Below are 14,951 nucleotides of genomic sequence, written 5' to 3' on the forward strand. Positions count from 1 at the left end.
AGCTTCCTCCAGATCGCCCTCAGCGTCCTAACCTGGCCCTGAGCAACCCTGCGAACACTGGGACCTTACCCTCAGGGCATTTGTTGTGCAGCGAGTATGCTTTCTGTGGCTGGTTTAGTTGGTATGTTTAATTTTTCTCTCTCTCTGTCCTTCCTTCCTTCCTTTTTCAAACAAACGTTTATTGAACACCTTAACACAGGCATTTGTGAGGGGACAAGAACATGATGATGAACCAGGTGGACGCAGTCCCTTCTCTCCTGGCTACAGACAGCCGGTCGCTCTAGCAGATATGTGAGGGTCGTCGCAGGGCCCGGCCGGGCCGGATGCCAGGAGCACAGGGCGCAGAGTGTGGGCAAGCGCTGGCAGGAAGTCACTTTTAGATTGAGGCCTGGAGCATAGCTGCAGACAGAGTGTGGAGGAGTGTGTTCTTGACATATGAAACGCTTTTTTTTTTTAAAAAAGATTTTATTTATTTATGGGGCGTCTGGGTGGCTCAGATGGTTGGGCATCTGTCTTTGGCTCAGGTTGTGATCTCAGGGTCCTGGGATGGAGCCCCACATCGGGGTCTCTGCTCAGTGCGGAGTCTGCTTCCTTCTCTCTCTCTGCCCTACCCCTGCTTGTACACTCTCTGTCTTTCAAATGAATAAAAAAAAAATCTTAAAAAAAAAAGATTTTATTTATTTGCAAGAGAGAGGGAGGGAGAGAGAGCACAAGCAGGGGGAGCAGCAGGCGGACGGAGACACAGGCTCCCCACTGAGCAGGGAGCCCAACATGGGACTTCATCCCAGGAATCTGGGATCATGACCTGAGCTGAACGCATAGGCTCAACAGAGCCACCCAGGGATCCCACATTCTGGAATTTAAAAAGTAAATCTCTTATTAGCTTACTGTTGTTTTTCTTTCTTTAAAAAGACAATTTTTATTATGAAAAATTAAATACAGAGGAGTGTACGTGTGTGTTTTCAGTTTACAAAGCTAATGTTTTTGGGGTGTGTGTGTGTGTGTGTGTGTTTGTTTTTTTAAGATTTTGTTTATTTATTTGACAGAGACGGCAGGAGAGGGAACACAAGGAGGGGAGTGGGAGAGGGAGAAGTGGAGAGCGTGACGCAAGGCCAGATCCCACCTGGGACGGTGACCTGAGCCAAAGGCGGACACTCGACAACTGTGCCACCCAGGCGCCCCCGAGGAGCTAACGGGGCTAACATTAAAACGCGCTTCCAAGCCCTCACTACCTACCCTAGGAAATCGAACGTTACCAACAGCGTGTGCCTTTTTCATCCTGTCCCCTCCACCCTCTTCCACTTAGAACCCCCATCTGAATTGTGTTTCATGTTCTTTTGTTTTTCTCTTTCAGTATGTTTTAAAAGGTCATATTTATGCTTGTGTTAGGAGATATTATGGTATCAGATTAACACTGTGTGCAAATAGCCAACAAGAGATAGGCCAGAAAGCTTTTTAAATAAACTGCTTGATTGTACTCTTAGGCAGGAGAATAAACTGGTAACATCAAAGTGTTCCCAAAAAATTTCAAAACCAAAGCCTTATTTCAGTTTCAAGGAAAAACAGCGGGGAGTGTTGAAAGGGCGAGGTTTTTACACAGCGGCACTACAGACGGACCCGTAGTGACCACGACAAGGAGCTGCTTCCATCGTTAAGTTTCAGGGTCCCTGTCAGGCTTTGAAAGTGTGTATTCATTCATAATAATGCTATTCCCGTGTATTTCAAATGATTTCGTGGTATGAGAATTTGAATTCACTCGGCATGAGACCATTTGGCGTGTTAATGAGGAGGCATTATTGACCTTGCGTTACTTCAGTCATTCAGAGTCCTGCAGTAGTTCCTGTCAGCCTTCCTGGGTGGGTTAAGCGTCTGCCTTTGGCTCAGGTCACGATTCCTGGACCTCTGCTCTGTGGGGGGCCTGCATCTCCCTCGCCCTCTGCCTGCCGCTCCCCTGCTTGTGCTCTCTCTCCACCCCTCTGTCAAATAAATAACTAAAAAAAAAAAAAGAAATAGATCACGTCAAAATACAGACTCTTGGCCAAACTATTCTTTTTTTTTTTTTTTTAAAGATTTTATTTATTTATTTGACAGAGAAATCACAAGTAGGCAGAGAGGCAGGCAGAGAGAGAGGAGGAAGCAGGCTCCCTGCTGAGCAGAAAGCCCGACGTGGGGCTCGAACCCAGGACCTGGGATCATGACCTGAGCCGAAGGCAGCGGCTTAACCCACTGAGCCACCCAGGCGCCCCTGGCCAAACTATTCTTGAATTGGCTTTTTCTTTGTGATTGCAGTGATGCTGTTTTGTCGTTTTGTTTTTTTCCTCAACTGTTGTGGTTCTCCCTCTGAAATAGAAGAATATCAAGATGGTGGGTCTCATAGTTGATGACTGTAGAAATGACTCCTGGTGAGTTGATTTTGCAAACTCTTTGATTCCTCATCAGATGATTTTTCAGGCTTTTTTCATTTGAATTAATCCCCCAGGAGAAGGGTTGTCCTTGGTCCAATGTCTTGCCCTTTGAAGGCAAGTGTCGCTTAGCAGGATTCCTTTCCCCCAGGAAGAAAGTAAGCTCAGCGCCATTTGAAACGTACAGGCAAGTTAATATATAACTCGGAATCCGAAGTTGGCGGGGTGGAAAAACGTCAGACCTCACTTAACCTTTGATTTCGTTTCGTTTCACTTCTGTGTTCTTATTCCTTAGGCAGCTGGTTTTTCCAGGATTCAAGAGACTTTCCCCATCTGAACTTTTGAATTAAAGCTTTAAAGTTCTCACGGCAATGTTTGCCATGAACCTAAATCTTCGGCCTAAACGAGCCCTATTTACTGTCTCGCTCAGGCTGGGACCCAGTCCGCAGTGGCGAGGAGTGATGGGTTTACAACAGTAGTTTCCCCTCATCTCAGTGTGCTTTCCGTTTGCGTTTCTAGCCATTCTAGCGGACTCTCTTTCATGACTGTGAAGACCGGCCCTCTGAGTTCTGGAGTGATTTTACTGTGTATTTACAGCACTCCTGGGGACGGGGGTTGGGGAGAGTCTGCACAGAGCACACCGTGCCCAGTTGTTTCAGAAACCACTGAACTTGGGCCTTGCAGGAGTGGCGTGGGCTGCCCTGTGACGGTGAAACCTGCCCTTCACCCCCGCGGTGCCAGCCTCGGCCCACCAGGAGCAGCACCCTTCTCGCGTTCCCGCTGGCCGCGGGCGGGGCGGAGCCCGTGGCTAACCGCGGCTCTGCAAGCATGGGGACCCACTGAAGGTCCTCCCCAGGAGCCCTGGGCAGAGCACCTGGCTCGGCCTCCCCACCGCCTCCGGCTCTGCCCTGGTCTCTCCTGGCCCCACAGCTTCCCGGGTTCCCTCCCATCTCTCTGTCCTTGGGGGCGCTCACAGGCCAAGGGGCCACGACACGACCAGGGCAGCTGCTGCAGCTCGGCCGAGGGAGAAGCCTGGGCGGGACGGCCTGAGCAGTGGCCGGGAGTTCACACTCTTGGGGCTTCGGGGGCCTGTGAGGGCTTCCGCCCGATGCTGGCTCACGCGGAGAACCGTGGAGTGTCTTGGGCAGAGCAGTATATGATCCGATACGTATGTTACAAGATCTGCGCAGCCCCCCGGGGACCGGCTGCACCAAGCCGGGCGGAGGTGGGGCGGAGGCACCAGTTTGGGAAGCCGCCTGGACACCCCAGCTGGAACCAGGACGGTGGCGCTGGGAGACGCAAGGACAGAGCACTTCGGAGAAATTTTTTTTTTTTTTAATTTTATTTTATTTATTTGACAAAGAGTGAAAGGGAACACAAGCAGGGGTAGTGGGAGAGGGAGAAGCAGGCTTCCTGCCGAGCAGGGAGCCTGATGCAGGGCTCGATCCCAGGACCCTGGGATCATGACCTGAGATGAAGGGAGACGCCCAACAACGGAGCCACCCAGCAGCCCCTTGAGAGATGTTTCTAAGTAGACACAGCGTGTTTGGTGACAGCATGGAGGCAAGTGTGAGAAAGCACAGTGTCGGGAAGCCTCAGCCACTGGAAGGCTGGCATCGCCGCTTACTGAGGGGAAGGGGCTGCGGAGCAGTGGGTTTGAGAGCGGGAGTCCGGAAGTTGGTCCACACATACTAAGTTTGAGATGCCAGTTAGAGCCAAGTGAGGCTGTTGATGGACATTGTGTGTGTGTGTGTGTGTGTGCAGGCGCACGCAGCATTTAGGGGATAATTACAGCTTTAAGACTAGATGAGGTCATCAAAAGAAGAGATAAGGGGTCAGCAGGAGGGTCTGGAACTCTCCCACTACGGAGGTCAGGAGAGCCAAAAAGGAGCAGGCAGTGAGATACGAGAACCGACAAGTGGCATCTCAGAAGTCAGACTGAGAAAGAACAATTGTTCCAGGTGGGAAGCCGTCCACTGCGCCATGTCGAGGACTGAGAACTGACTGTTGATTTAGACGCAGGGAATCATCGGATTCTTTGATAAGAAGAGCTTCAGTGGGGGACTGAGAATAAAAGCCTGGGTTGGGTTTATTCAAGAGAATATGGGAGCAGAGACCTTGGGCACAGTAAATATGGACCATTCTTTGAAGATCTGTAAAATAGAAGAGAACGAAACAGCCATCACGGTGGGGAGATGCCGGGTCAAGGTTTTTTTCCGTACAGCTGGGATGTAAATATAGATGTGGGTGTGTATGCGGCTGCTGGCGGTGACTCCGGAGAGTGAACATTCTGGAGAAAGAGGAAGAGTTGCTGACTGCCATCCTTAGTTAGGCCAGAGAAGAGGTCCCGTGTAGAGGGGCCGGCCTTGAAGAGGAGCACAGAGGTTTCCTGTGGGGACTGGGGAAGTTCTTTGCTGCTTGCTTCTGCTTTCTCAGTGAAATAGGAAGCACGGTGTTCGGGGGAGGGTTGAGGTTAGAGAGGAAGATGTGAAAGTGGCAAAGTAGATGGACTAGGGAAATGGGGAAGGATTGCTGGACAGCATTAAGAGCCCCCTTTTAAGTTAGTGGTCATGAGTTTCAGGTGAAACCAGCCTGTGGGATTGTGTCCTTTTCTCCGTCTGTGCTCCGCTGTCTTGGTGGAGATACGGGGGGTGGGGGGCAGGTACAGGATTGGGTTGAATGCACAGAGGGGAGAGAGTCAGGGGATGGGTCCAGTCATATGCCTGGGAACCAGTCTGAGTAGGACAAAACGAAGACGTGCTGAGCATGAGAGACCATAAAGAGACTGGAGGGTCAATGGATCTTTAGGTTCTGCTGCAGCTGAAGGATTGGCAAAGTCAGGGTCTTGGGGGACGTGCCCTGGAAAGACAGGAGGTGGAGTCAGAGAGTAGAGAAGCATGAGATTGTGGAGGGTGTGCTCGTATTAATAATAGGGTCTGGGGCCGTGGTTCTCAGCTATGGGTAGTTTGGCCCCGAGAAGCTGTTTCAGAGTCTGGGGACATTTTTTGATTGCCACGGCTAGAAGGGGAGAGGATGCCACTGACATCTAGTAGAGGTCAGGGTCAGTGCTAAACACCCTGTTCTGCAGGGGACAGCCCCTGAGCAGGGAGCAGGGCAGCCCAGTTTTCAGCAGGGCCAAAGCCCTGGCCTAGGGAAGGATGTGGGAATGAGCGGCTGCGATAGGCCTGAGGATAAGATCACAGGGAAAGAGAAGATAAACAAAGAGGCTGGGGCTTTGGAAGGTTCATTTTACGACTAATGGGATCTCCAAGAGCTGGGGCAAGGGTAATGCTGCTGAGAACGAGTGAGCCAGGGATGAGAGGATGTTAACTAGGTCTGTATGGAGCCATTTTATTTTATTTTATTGGAACTGCTGATTGGCCAGAGTTGGAATTCCTAATCCTGGCTGTAAGAGCTTCCTGTCCTAATCAGCCAAAGAGTGACCTTTTTTTTAAGTCACTTGTTCATTAACAAGTGATATCATTAAGTCTGTCTTGGATTGTCTAAAAGCCACTTGGGGATTTGGTTTGTCTTTATGGTCAAAATTCAGTGACTGTAAACTCGGACCCTTGGCCCAGTTCCATCTCTAAATAACCTCTCAGGTGTCAGATTTTGCAAGCCAGCCTTGAGGCAGGGATCTGGCCAAAGAAAACCCTTGAGGAGACTTTTATTAATTGGCGTTGTAGACTGGCTTCCCTTGCTATCAACCAGTGCCGCTTCCTGGGATAACCTGGTCCAATGGCCTGGCCTTGTGCTTTGTCCTTCATTTTGAACTCCGATGCCTTGGCGTGCTTTCCTGCCTACCCACGATGGCAGGGAACGTCTTTTGTTTGCTTCTTGTTTGAAAGAAGGGCTTGTTTTGAGGTTTGGACCACAAATAATAATCCATTGTTCTCTATAATAATAATCCACCCTCCTTAGCAGAAAAAGTCTGCTTGGTGCAGTGTGGCTATCAGTTTATTTAAGAGAATAGCCAAAAGTGCCCATTGTGTCCTGAGAATAAACATTTGGAAGACGGTTGGGAGGACTGGGGGAGGACTTGTTCTCCTCGGCCGAGAGCCGTGGTTAAGACCTCAGGAGGAAAACGTTCTGCGCATGATCGTCAGGCCTGGCTGGTAGACAGTGCCCTTCCCTGTTGTGCTCATCTATTACATTCGAAGAAGAAACGGGACACTGAGGGTACGGATTTTTCCCAAACTGTGTCCTTAAAAAATATCTTTATTTGGAAGATAATCTTTTCTATGTAGGCTTTAATTGGTTTCATTTTTAGGCTAAATTATTTTCTTTGTAACCTTCATTTGATCCATGAACATGTCTTTTTTGAGTGAAGATTATTTTATTTTTGCAGCAGTCCTTAAAATTCTTGCAGTTGGCTCTGCTTACAGATTTGAAAAAAGGAGCTATTTTTATATTATAAGTGATAGACATTTTAACGACTATTTCTGGGCTTAGGCTAACTGCATGAACTCAGTGGGTGAAGTGAAAATATGACCCAGGGTGCGCAGCTGGTTCTTCTATGGCACACGGAAACTAGCAGTAGATACGGTTTCACTAAGGAAAGCAGAATGTGTTGTGCATATTTTCGCCTTAAATCCCTTAAAGGAAATTTCGGGTCAGTTAAACAATAAACTTGGCTTTTTTTTTTTTTAAAGATTTTATTTATTTATTTTTGCTGGAGAGGGAGAGAGAGCACGTGTCCACAGTGGAGGAGGGGCTGCAGGGAGGGGCAGAGGGAGAAGCAGGCTCTTCAAGGCTGGCTCGGGCCTCCGGCCCAGCGGAAGGCAGATGCTTCACTTTCTGGGCCACACAGGGGGCCCTGGCTTTTTTTTTTTTTTTTTTTTTTAAGATTTATTTGTTTATTATAGTGCAGGGAAGGGGAGGGGCAGAGGGAGAGACAAAAACAATCTCAAGCAGAGTCCCCACCGATTGCGGGGTCCAGTGGGATTCTGAGATTCTGAGACCCTGACCTGAGCTGAGCTCCGGTCCAGTGCTTAATGACTGCCACCCACGTGTTCTTAATATGGCTCTCAATGAACCGATACTGTACCCAGAATAGTTTGAATTACATTAAATATAGAAGATGAGAAAAGTTTAGTGTGATCGCAGTTGAAATTTAACAGGTAGAACTGTTTAAAGAAGTGGAAAAAAACATGCCCTCAACATTATTAAAAATAGACCATCAGGGAAGCAACCAAGATGTCCTTCAGGAGGTAAAGACCCATAAATAATATCCATTATTCAGCAATAAAAAGAAATGAGCTCTCTTGCTATAAATGACATGGAAGAAACTTAAATATTACTAAGTGATAGCAGCTAATTTGAAAAGGCTACATTTGGGGGCGCCTGGGTGGCTCAGTGGGTTAAGCCTCTGCCTTCGGCTCAGGTCATGATCCCAGGGTCCTGGGATCGAGCCCTTGCATCGGGCTCTCCCCTTGGCGGGGAACCTGCTTCCCCCTCTCTCTGCCTGCCTCTCTGCCTACTTGTGATCTCTGTCTGTCAAATAAATAAATCCTTTAAAAAAAAAAAGAAAAGGCTACATTTGCTCTATGATTCCAACCACATAATGGTCTGGCAAAGGCAAAGAAACAGTAGAAAAAATCAGTGGTTACCAGGGGCCTGGGGCAGGGAGGAGAGGAGGGAACAGGCAGGACATGGAGTTTAGGGCAGTAGAATGATTCTGTGTTTGACTGTAATAGTGGATACATTGTCAAAACCCATGATACGGATAGCACAGAGTGAGCCTTAATATAAAGGGTGGGATTTAGTTAACAATATTGACTCATCAGTGGTCCAGTGTATTACACTAACAAAAGATGTTACTAATAGGGAAACTTGGAGGGGGCGAGGGAGTGAGGGAAGAGATGGGAACCCTCTGCTTCCTGCTCGTCGTTTCTGTAACCCTAAGACTGCTCTAAGAAATAAAGTCTGGTTAATTTAATAATATATATATATATATATATATATATATAATTTTATTTATTTGACAGAGATCACAAGTAGGCAGAGAAGCAGGCAGCGAGAGGAGGAAACAGGCCCCCCGCTGAGCAGAGAGCCCGATGCAGGGCTCGATTCCAGGACCCTAAGATCATGACCTGAGCCAAAGGCAGAGGCTTCACCCACTGAGCCACCCGGGTGCCCCAAGTCTGGTTAATTTGAAAGAAAACATAGACATTAGGTATAGCTGAATAGTGAAAATATCTTCTTGCTGAAAAGCAGGAACAAAGTCCTGGGCGGTCAGCAGTTTGCCCTGCTTGTGGGCAGTACCTGGCGGTGGGACATTCTGCCAGACGCGCGTAGTACACGACAGCCGCAGATGTGCGGCAGACTTCGAGTGACTCTCGTGGTCTTTGCGTCTGTCCTCATAGGTCAGCGCGTGGTGTTCGCTAAGCCCGACTCAGGCTCTCTTTGGTCTTCTCTCTCCAGTGACCACTGGCGTGCCAGCCTTGGAGGTGTATACGCCAAAGGAAATCTTCGTGGCAAATGGGACACAAGGGAAGCTGACTTGCAAGTTCAAGTCCGCTAACACCACGGGCACGTCGACCTCGGTCTCCTGGAGCTTCCAGCCAGAGGGGACCGACACCACTGTGTCGGTAGGCATGCTCACGTCCTCCTCCCGAGCCTCCCTCCCCGCTTCTCCCCTGCTGTCCTGTCGTGAATGTACGTTCTTCCGATGGCTGGTTTGCTTCCCAAAGCACTGTGTTGACACTCAGATTCCAGGGCCCTTCTCTTGCTTCAAGTTCTCCGGGAAGAAATAAGTTCGGCGTCCTTGAAATGCAGTGCTTTCCTTGGCCTTGCGCAGATGGTCCGCCCCGCTCACCAGCCCTGTTCTCCTCCATCACATCCCCTTATGGGATTTCTCTTCCATGGAGCAGCTTCCAGTCAACCCTGCTGACCAATCCTGGTTGATCCTCCCCATTTCAACTTTCATTTGCCCCATTTTTATTTGTATTTCTTTGAACTCTTCCTGTTTTACACACACACACACACACACACACACACACACACACACACTCTCCTTTCTGATTTAAGTATGAGGGTTTTTATGTAGAATCCGTCTGCTTCCGCAGCAGTCGTGGGCCTTCCTGTGCAGTGGGTCCTGAGTTGTGTGCTCTCACTCTGGAATAATTGGGGGTAGGAATGGTCCCAGGGGGGATTTCAGACTGAGGTGAGCGGCCAAACAGATGAGCGCCAGAGAGCTGACAGGAAGGTTCGTCTGTCAGCAGCCGAGTGCGGGCCAAGCAGTGTGGTGATTCCATGTGGATGGACCATCTGGTTCTTTTCTTAATGTACTTTTAAAACATTTTATTTATTTATTTGAGAGAGAGCATATAAGAGAGCACAAGCAGGGGGAGGGTCAGAGGCAGAGGGAGAAGCAGACTCCCCCCGGGGCTCCATCCCAGGACCCTGAGATCATGACCTGAGCCGGAGGCAGATGCTTAACCCACTGAGCCCTCCCGGCACTCTGGCCCCCCTGATTCATGTCTGCAAGATGGGGACGAGCAGCCCTCCCCCTGGGGCTGCTGTGAGGGTCGCAGAGGATTGTCACGTCAAGTGCTTGGGACCGTGTCTGGCTCCTGAGGGGCTAATGTGCACAGTTTGTCCTGTTTCTGTGGTTCCATCTGCACATGGACATGCTCTAGCAGGTCTCCCTTTTCAGTGTGTCAGTACTCAGCAGGGACAGAGTCTGCTGCTTCTCTCTAAGATAAATTCTGCATGATGATGGGTTACATCCCTGAGCACCCTCTGGAGGCTGTGCCCCTCGCACACCCGTCTTATCACCTCCTCACCCTCACGAGGAACATGTTTGTTTCCCACTGCAGACTTGGGGGGCATGGGAAACTGCTCAGAGGGTCATGACCTACCCCATGTCACACCATACAGGCGGGAATTGTTCAAACCCTGTTTTGTTGCCCTCTGGTTGCTCTGTTATTTCCACTATGTCTCCCCTCACTCAGAGGGAAACATTTGTGGTTTTTTTGTTTGTTTGTTTTGTTTTTAAAGATTTTATTTATTTATTTGACAGACAGAGATCACAAGTAGGCAGACAGGCAGGCAGAGAGGAGGAAGCAAGCTCCCCGCTGAGCAGAGAGCCCAATGTGGGGCTCGATCCTGGGATCCTGGGATCATGACCTGCGCCAAAGGCAGAGGCTTAACCCACTGAGCCACCCAGGCGGCCCGAGGGAAACATTTGTTTATAATGTTTACTGTCTCTAGGCTTTAGGGATTCTTCAAGCTGTGTCTCTCAGTGTTTTTATTCATTATCCCCTTCCTACGGAGTGTCTTTGAAATATGCTTTCCTAATTTCTGTCCCCCTTCTATGAAATTTTAAGACCACAGATACACTGTTAAATCTGTGTTTTATATGTAAAAAAGAGTAAGATTTTTTTCTTATTGTTCTCTGTCCTCAGAGCCAGTATTTGCCCCCCGCGGTGAGAGGTGTCACCCCTGTTGAGAACGCATGGTTTAGAAGCTCTAGAAGCTGCTATTTGGTCATCTGTGGAAGTGGAGAGTGTCTTTTTTTTTTTTTAAACGGAGAGTCTTTGGGCAAAAAATATCCCCTTGATGCCTTTCCTGAAAGAACAGAGTGACTGCCTGTCCATTACCTCTAGATCATGAGCTCCTGAGGGTCTCCTTTGGGAACTGGCGGTGTGTATAGAGATGACTGGAGCCCCGGGAATAAAACTTTAGCCTGAGTGGCTTCCCTTCCCGACATGCGATGTCGGGAAAGCTACATGTTCACTGTTGAATTAAGTCTCCAAAACAAGACCTGTTGCTCCAGGTTGGAATATATCGCACCTGACTTCCAAATCCTTAAGTGGACCTATGTCTTCCGGGATTTTCATAAAAAAGGAAGACGGCCTGGATGTTATGCCAGAGAAGGAAGGCAGGCTGAGGTCAAGTCCACGCGTGCAGAGGTTAGCTAACTTACTCTCTGGGTACAGCTGGGGTGACTCTCCGTGAGTTTGCATAGGAGTGACTGAGGGCAGGAGTCGTGCGGGCGACCGGGGGACGTGGTCTGCATCTTCATGGGAACATGGCCTCGGTGCAAAAGATGCTTCCCACAGATGCAAAATTTAGCACACATAAGTTTACTCAAATGAGTCCAAACCTGTGAGGGTTTAGTCTTCAGTAAGAGTGGGTGTGAGGGGCATCGTCCAGTCCACGGGAAATAAAACCTCACCAGGAAGACACCCAGTGGTAATAACTTTCTCTCAAAAAGTTGGCGCCATTTATGCTCGAGGCAGTCTTGTCAAGTGGCTTCCAGCAAGTCTACAAGGCTTATTGTGAAGAACGTGCTGGGTTTTCATTAGTGTATTTAGCGGATCAGTTTATACTTACACAGCAACCTGATCACAGGCAATTCCTGAACGCTTAGCTGTTGATACAAGATCTTTTAACTCAAAGGCATCAGAATACGTTTAATAAGATGAGCTGGTTGCTTTGGTTTTTATAGGTTTCCCCTGGCCCACTGCCATCCCACCAGGGAGTAAGGAGAAAAAGCTGCTTGGGTCGAAGCCCAGGATCAGGAGAGACCCCCGGCCCCTAGACCGTACCCAGTTTCCAAGGTGCTGGGCTTGACAAGGTTTCTTTGAGAAATGAGTTCCTTTGCTAAAAAGCTGGTGTGAGGAAAGTTAGCTGAAGGCTGGTCTTCGAAGAGAAGTGAGGACAGCGGGGTGTCTGGGCTTCCTCTCATGCACCTGTAACATTTCCCTGGGAAACCAGTACGTAAGAGGGAGAAGCCCGTCAGATTAACTTAACTGCTCTGTGATATTTAGGCTTTACCTGTTTCAGGGCTTTCTAGAACTAAGTGGTAAACTTTGTGAATTCAGACGGAAACCTTTGGATTCACAGTCTCCATCATGGGTGTGGTCACTGCCTCTGAAGGGTCAGATGGTCCTAACTTTGACTTTGGGTCCACCCCCTGTTGTCACTGTGACCTTGAACAGATGGCCTCTTTGAGTCTCCTTTTCCTTATGTATGAAGAATGGGCAGTAATCACTCCACCGGTGGCATATTGAGAAGATTTGAGATGATACACGAGTTTATGGCTTCAGCTGAAATAGGTTCGATCCCCGTGCTTTCTAAACGCTGGTCTGGCTTCTGTCCCATAGCTCACTTGTCATATGGAGTTGTATGCCTTCCTCTATGAAGTCTTCGCCCATTACGGAGTATGGGGTGCCTGCCTGTGAGGAGAGCTCATGTGTCTTTTTTTTCTGGTTGCAGTTTTTCCACTACTCCCAAGGGCAAGTGTATCCTGGGAATTACCCACCATTTAAGGACAGGACCAGCTGGGCTGGAGACCTGGACAAGAAAGACGCGTCCATCAACATAGAAAATATGCAGTTTATCCACAACGGCACCTATATTTGTGACGTCAAAAACCCTCCTGACATTGTTGCCCAGCCGGGACACATTAGGCTCTATGTCGTAGAGAAAGGTACTTCCCTGAGCGTTCTGGCAGTGGTAACACAGTCCCCTTTGTCTCAGGTTCAGTTGAAGAGCAGGAGTGACATTTCCAAGAATGTGTGTCTGCAGTTAGGTGCCCTGCCCCCATGTACCTACGGCTGTGAGGTCAGAGAGCCCCTGCTTCCCCGGCTGCTTGAGCCAGGTTCCGCATCCGTACCCTTGGGGCCCGCTCACCCAAATTCAGGAACGTCCTTCTTCAGTATTAATTGGAAGTAAGACCGAACTCACCGTGGGTGGAAGGGGTGGGCGGTGGGAAGGAAGGTGAGTACGGCTTCCATGTCCTTCGAGGGAGAGTTTCCACATTTGCAAAAGCAGGACAGTGTTTTCCTTCCCTTTCTTGGAAAATACGCAGGAAATGCAGGTTCTGGCGTCTCCCTTTGAGACAAAGTCTGCTTTGTTGGGGAGGAAATTGAGGTAAATTCACAGCCCTGGAATTTCTCTGGCTTTAGAGCATCGGGAGGGAGGGCTGTGTGGCAGACGTGCTATGCTCTGTAGCGCATCCTTCACCCGTGAGCGTGTGCACGTCGTCAGTCAGACGCCAGGAGCTCGTGATGCGGACACTACAGAGGACGTGGAAGCCGCTAAAGCACTCACTTACTGATTTAATAAAATCCTGCTTCTCTTGGTAGCAAAGTACCTTAAAATGATTTTGTTCTTTCTCTCCAGAGGTCTTGCCCGTGTTTCCAGTTTGGGTGGTGGTGGGGATAGTTACTGCTGTGGTCCTGGGTCTCACTCTGCTCATCAGCATGACCCTGGCTGTCCTCTATAGAAGGAGAAACTCTAAACGGGATTATATTGGGTAAGAAACGGTGCTCGGGGCGGGGGCGGGGCGGGGGAGAGGATGGGGGAAGGGAAGGAATTTAAAAAACGTGAATTTTTTGTGGAGAAAGAATGGTGAAGTATTAGCTACTGTTTGCTTTCACATCGGAGTGGGGGAGTGTGTCCCGCAGGGGCCAGCAGAGCTCGGAGGCCTGTGGGTGAGCGCGGGCTGTGGCCTCCGCCCCACTCCAGAAGGCCCGTCCTGGGTCCGGCGATGGGCACGGCCGTCGGCAGCCCCCCGACCACAGTTAGGACTGCGAGACCACGCACGTTCCTTTCCCGCTCTGAGTGTGGTTTGAGTCTCTGGTAGTGGTCTCACGAGGCTCTCCTTTGCAGTTAGGTGAATATGAAACCCTAGTCCCAGAGCGCGGCGCTGACAGCCGCAGCGGCTGTGACGTGAGGGCTTTCCCGCTCTTCCTGCTTCGTGAGCGGTTTTACTGCTGTGCTCATTCTCGAATGCACGGCTGCACCCTCGAAACTGGGCTAGTGAGAGCTGAACCGCAGAGTGTACCAGCAATAAAGAGAAGTAGATTGTCTTTTTGTTTATGGCTTCGGAAAGAGAGTACCTCGGAGCAGAGGGTGCGTGTCTAACTGAAGGACTTCTCCCTGGCTCCAGCTGGCCGGCCAGCCCACGCACGCTAGGTAGGACTCCCAGGGTAAGACCGAGCGAGGCCGGGTTCAGGCAGCAGTGCGAGCCGGGCCCCCTGTGCGCAGGCTTGCCAGCAACAGCCTGAATCAGGGATTGTGCTCCGAGAGGATGGCGTGCCCTGGACCCCCGTGCTGCTGGTGGTAGGAACCCGGGCTCCGCTGCTCTGGTCTTTAGGAGTGCCGTGTTCTAACAAGTTTGAGTGCTCAAATTCAGATCTTGTTTGCTTGGAATGCTCTGTCCTGCTGACTCTGTCTTCCCCTTTGCATGGTGAGTGCTTTACGAAGACCTGTAACTAGAGGGCTGGTTTTCCACGTGAGACTAACGGCGGGTGGTGACATGCCTGGGTCTGTAGCTCTTGCTTTGGGGCTCAGAAGGGGGCAGAACTGTGCCTTAGAATCCTGCATGGCATCGTGAATGCTGCTTTTCTTCTGACTGTGGTTTTTTCCTCCCCTGCTTTTTCTGCCGTGGTGTGCCGGGATCAGATCCTGCTCATCTGCCACTTCCTAAGAAAAGCTGACATAGACGACACCCTGGGACTGTGGCAGGGCTGGGGTCCTCTTCCACTCCCACTAGACACATGGTAACCAATCACACTGCCCGTTGCTGTTAACATG

General features: G+C 49.8%; 1 protein-coding gene across 5 annotated transcripts in view; it reads left to right on the top strand.

Annotated features, from left to right (window-relative positions):
• The window catches only part of MPZL1 (myelin protein zero like 1), a 58,485-nt gene that overhangs the window by 29,117 nt on the left and 14,417 nt on the right, over positions 1–14,951 (top strand). For 3 of the 5 annotated variants that reach the window (XM_047704138.1, XM_047704139.1, XM_047704140.1), the window contains exons 2-4: positions 8,826–8,992; positions 12,627–12,840; positions 13,536–13,668. In XM_047704138.1, coding sequence (XP_047560094.1) covers positions 8,826–8,992; positions 12,627–12,840; positions 13,536–13,668 — 514 coding nt within the window. Of the gene's footprint in view, positions 1–8,825; positions 8,993–12,626; positions 12,841–13,535; positions 13,669–14,402; positions 14,918–14,951 lie in introns of all 5 variants that reach the window. The other 2 variants (XR_007122981.1, XR_007122980.1) reach the window with 2 other exon arrangements.

The sequence above is a fragment of the Lutra lutra genome, chromosome 15, assembly GCF_902655055.1.
Source record: "Lutra lutra chromosome 15, mLutLut1.2, whole genome shotgun sequence".
NCBI classification, from domain to species: domain Eukaryota; kingdom Metazoa; phylum Chordata; class Mammalia; order Carnivora; family Mustelidae; genus Lutra; species Lutra lutra.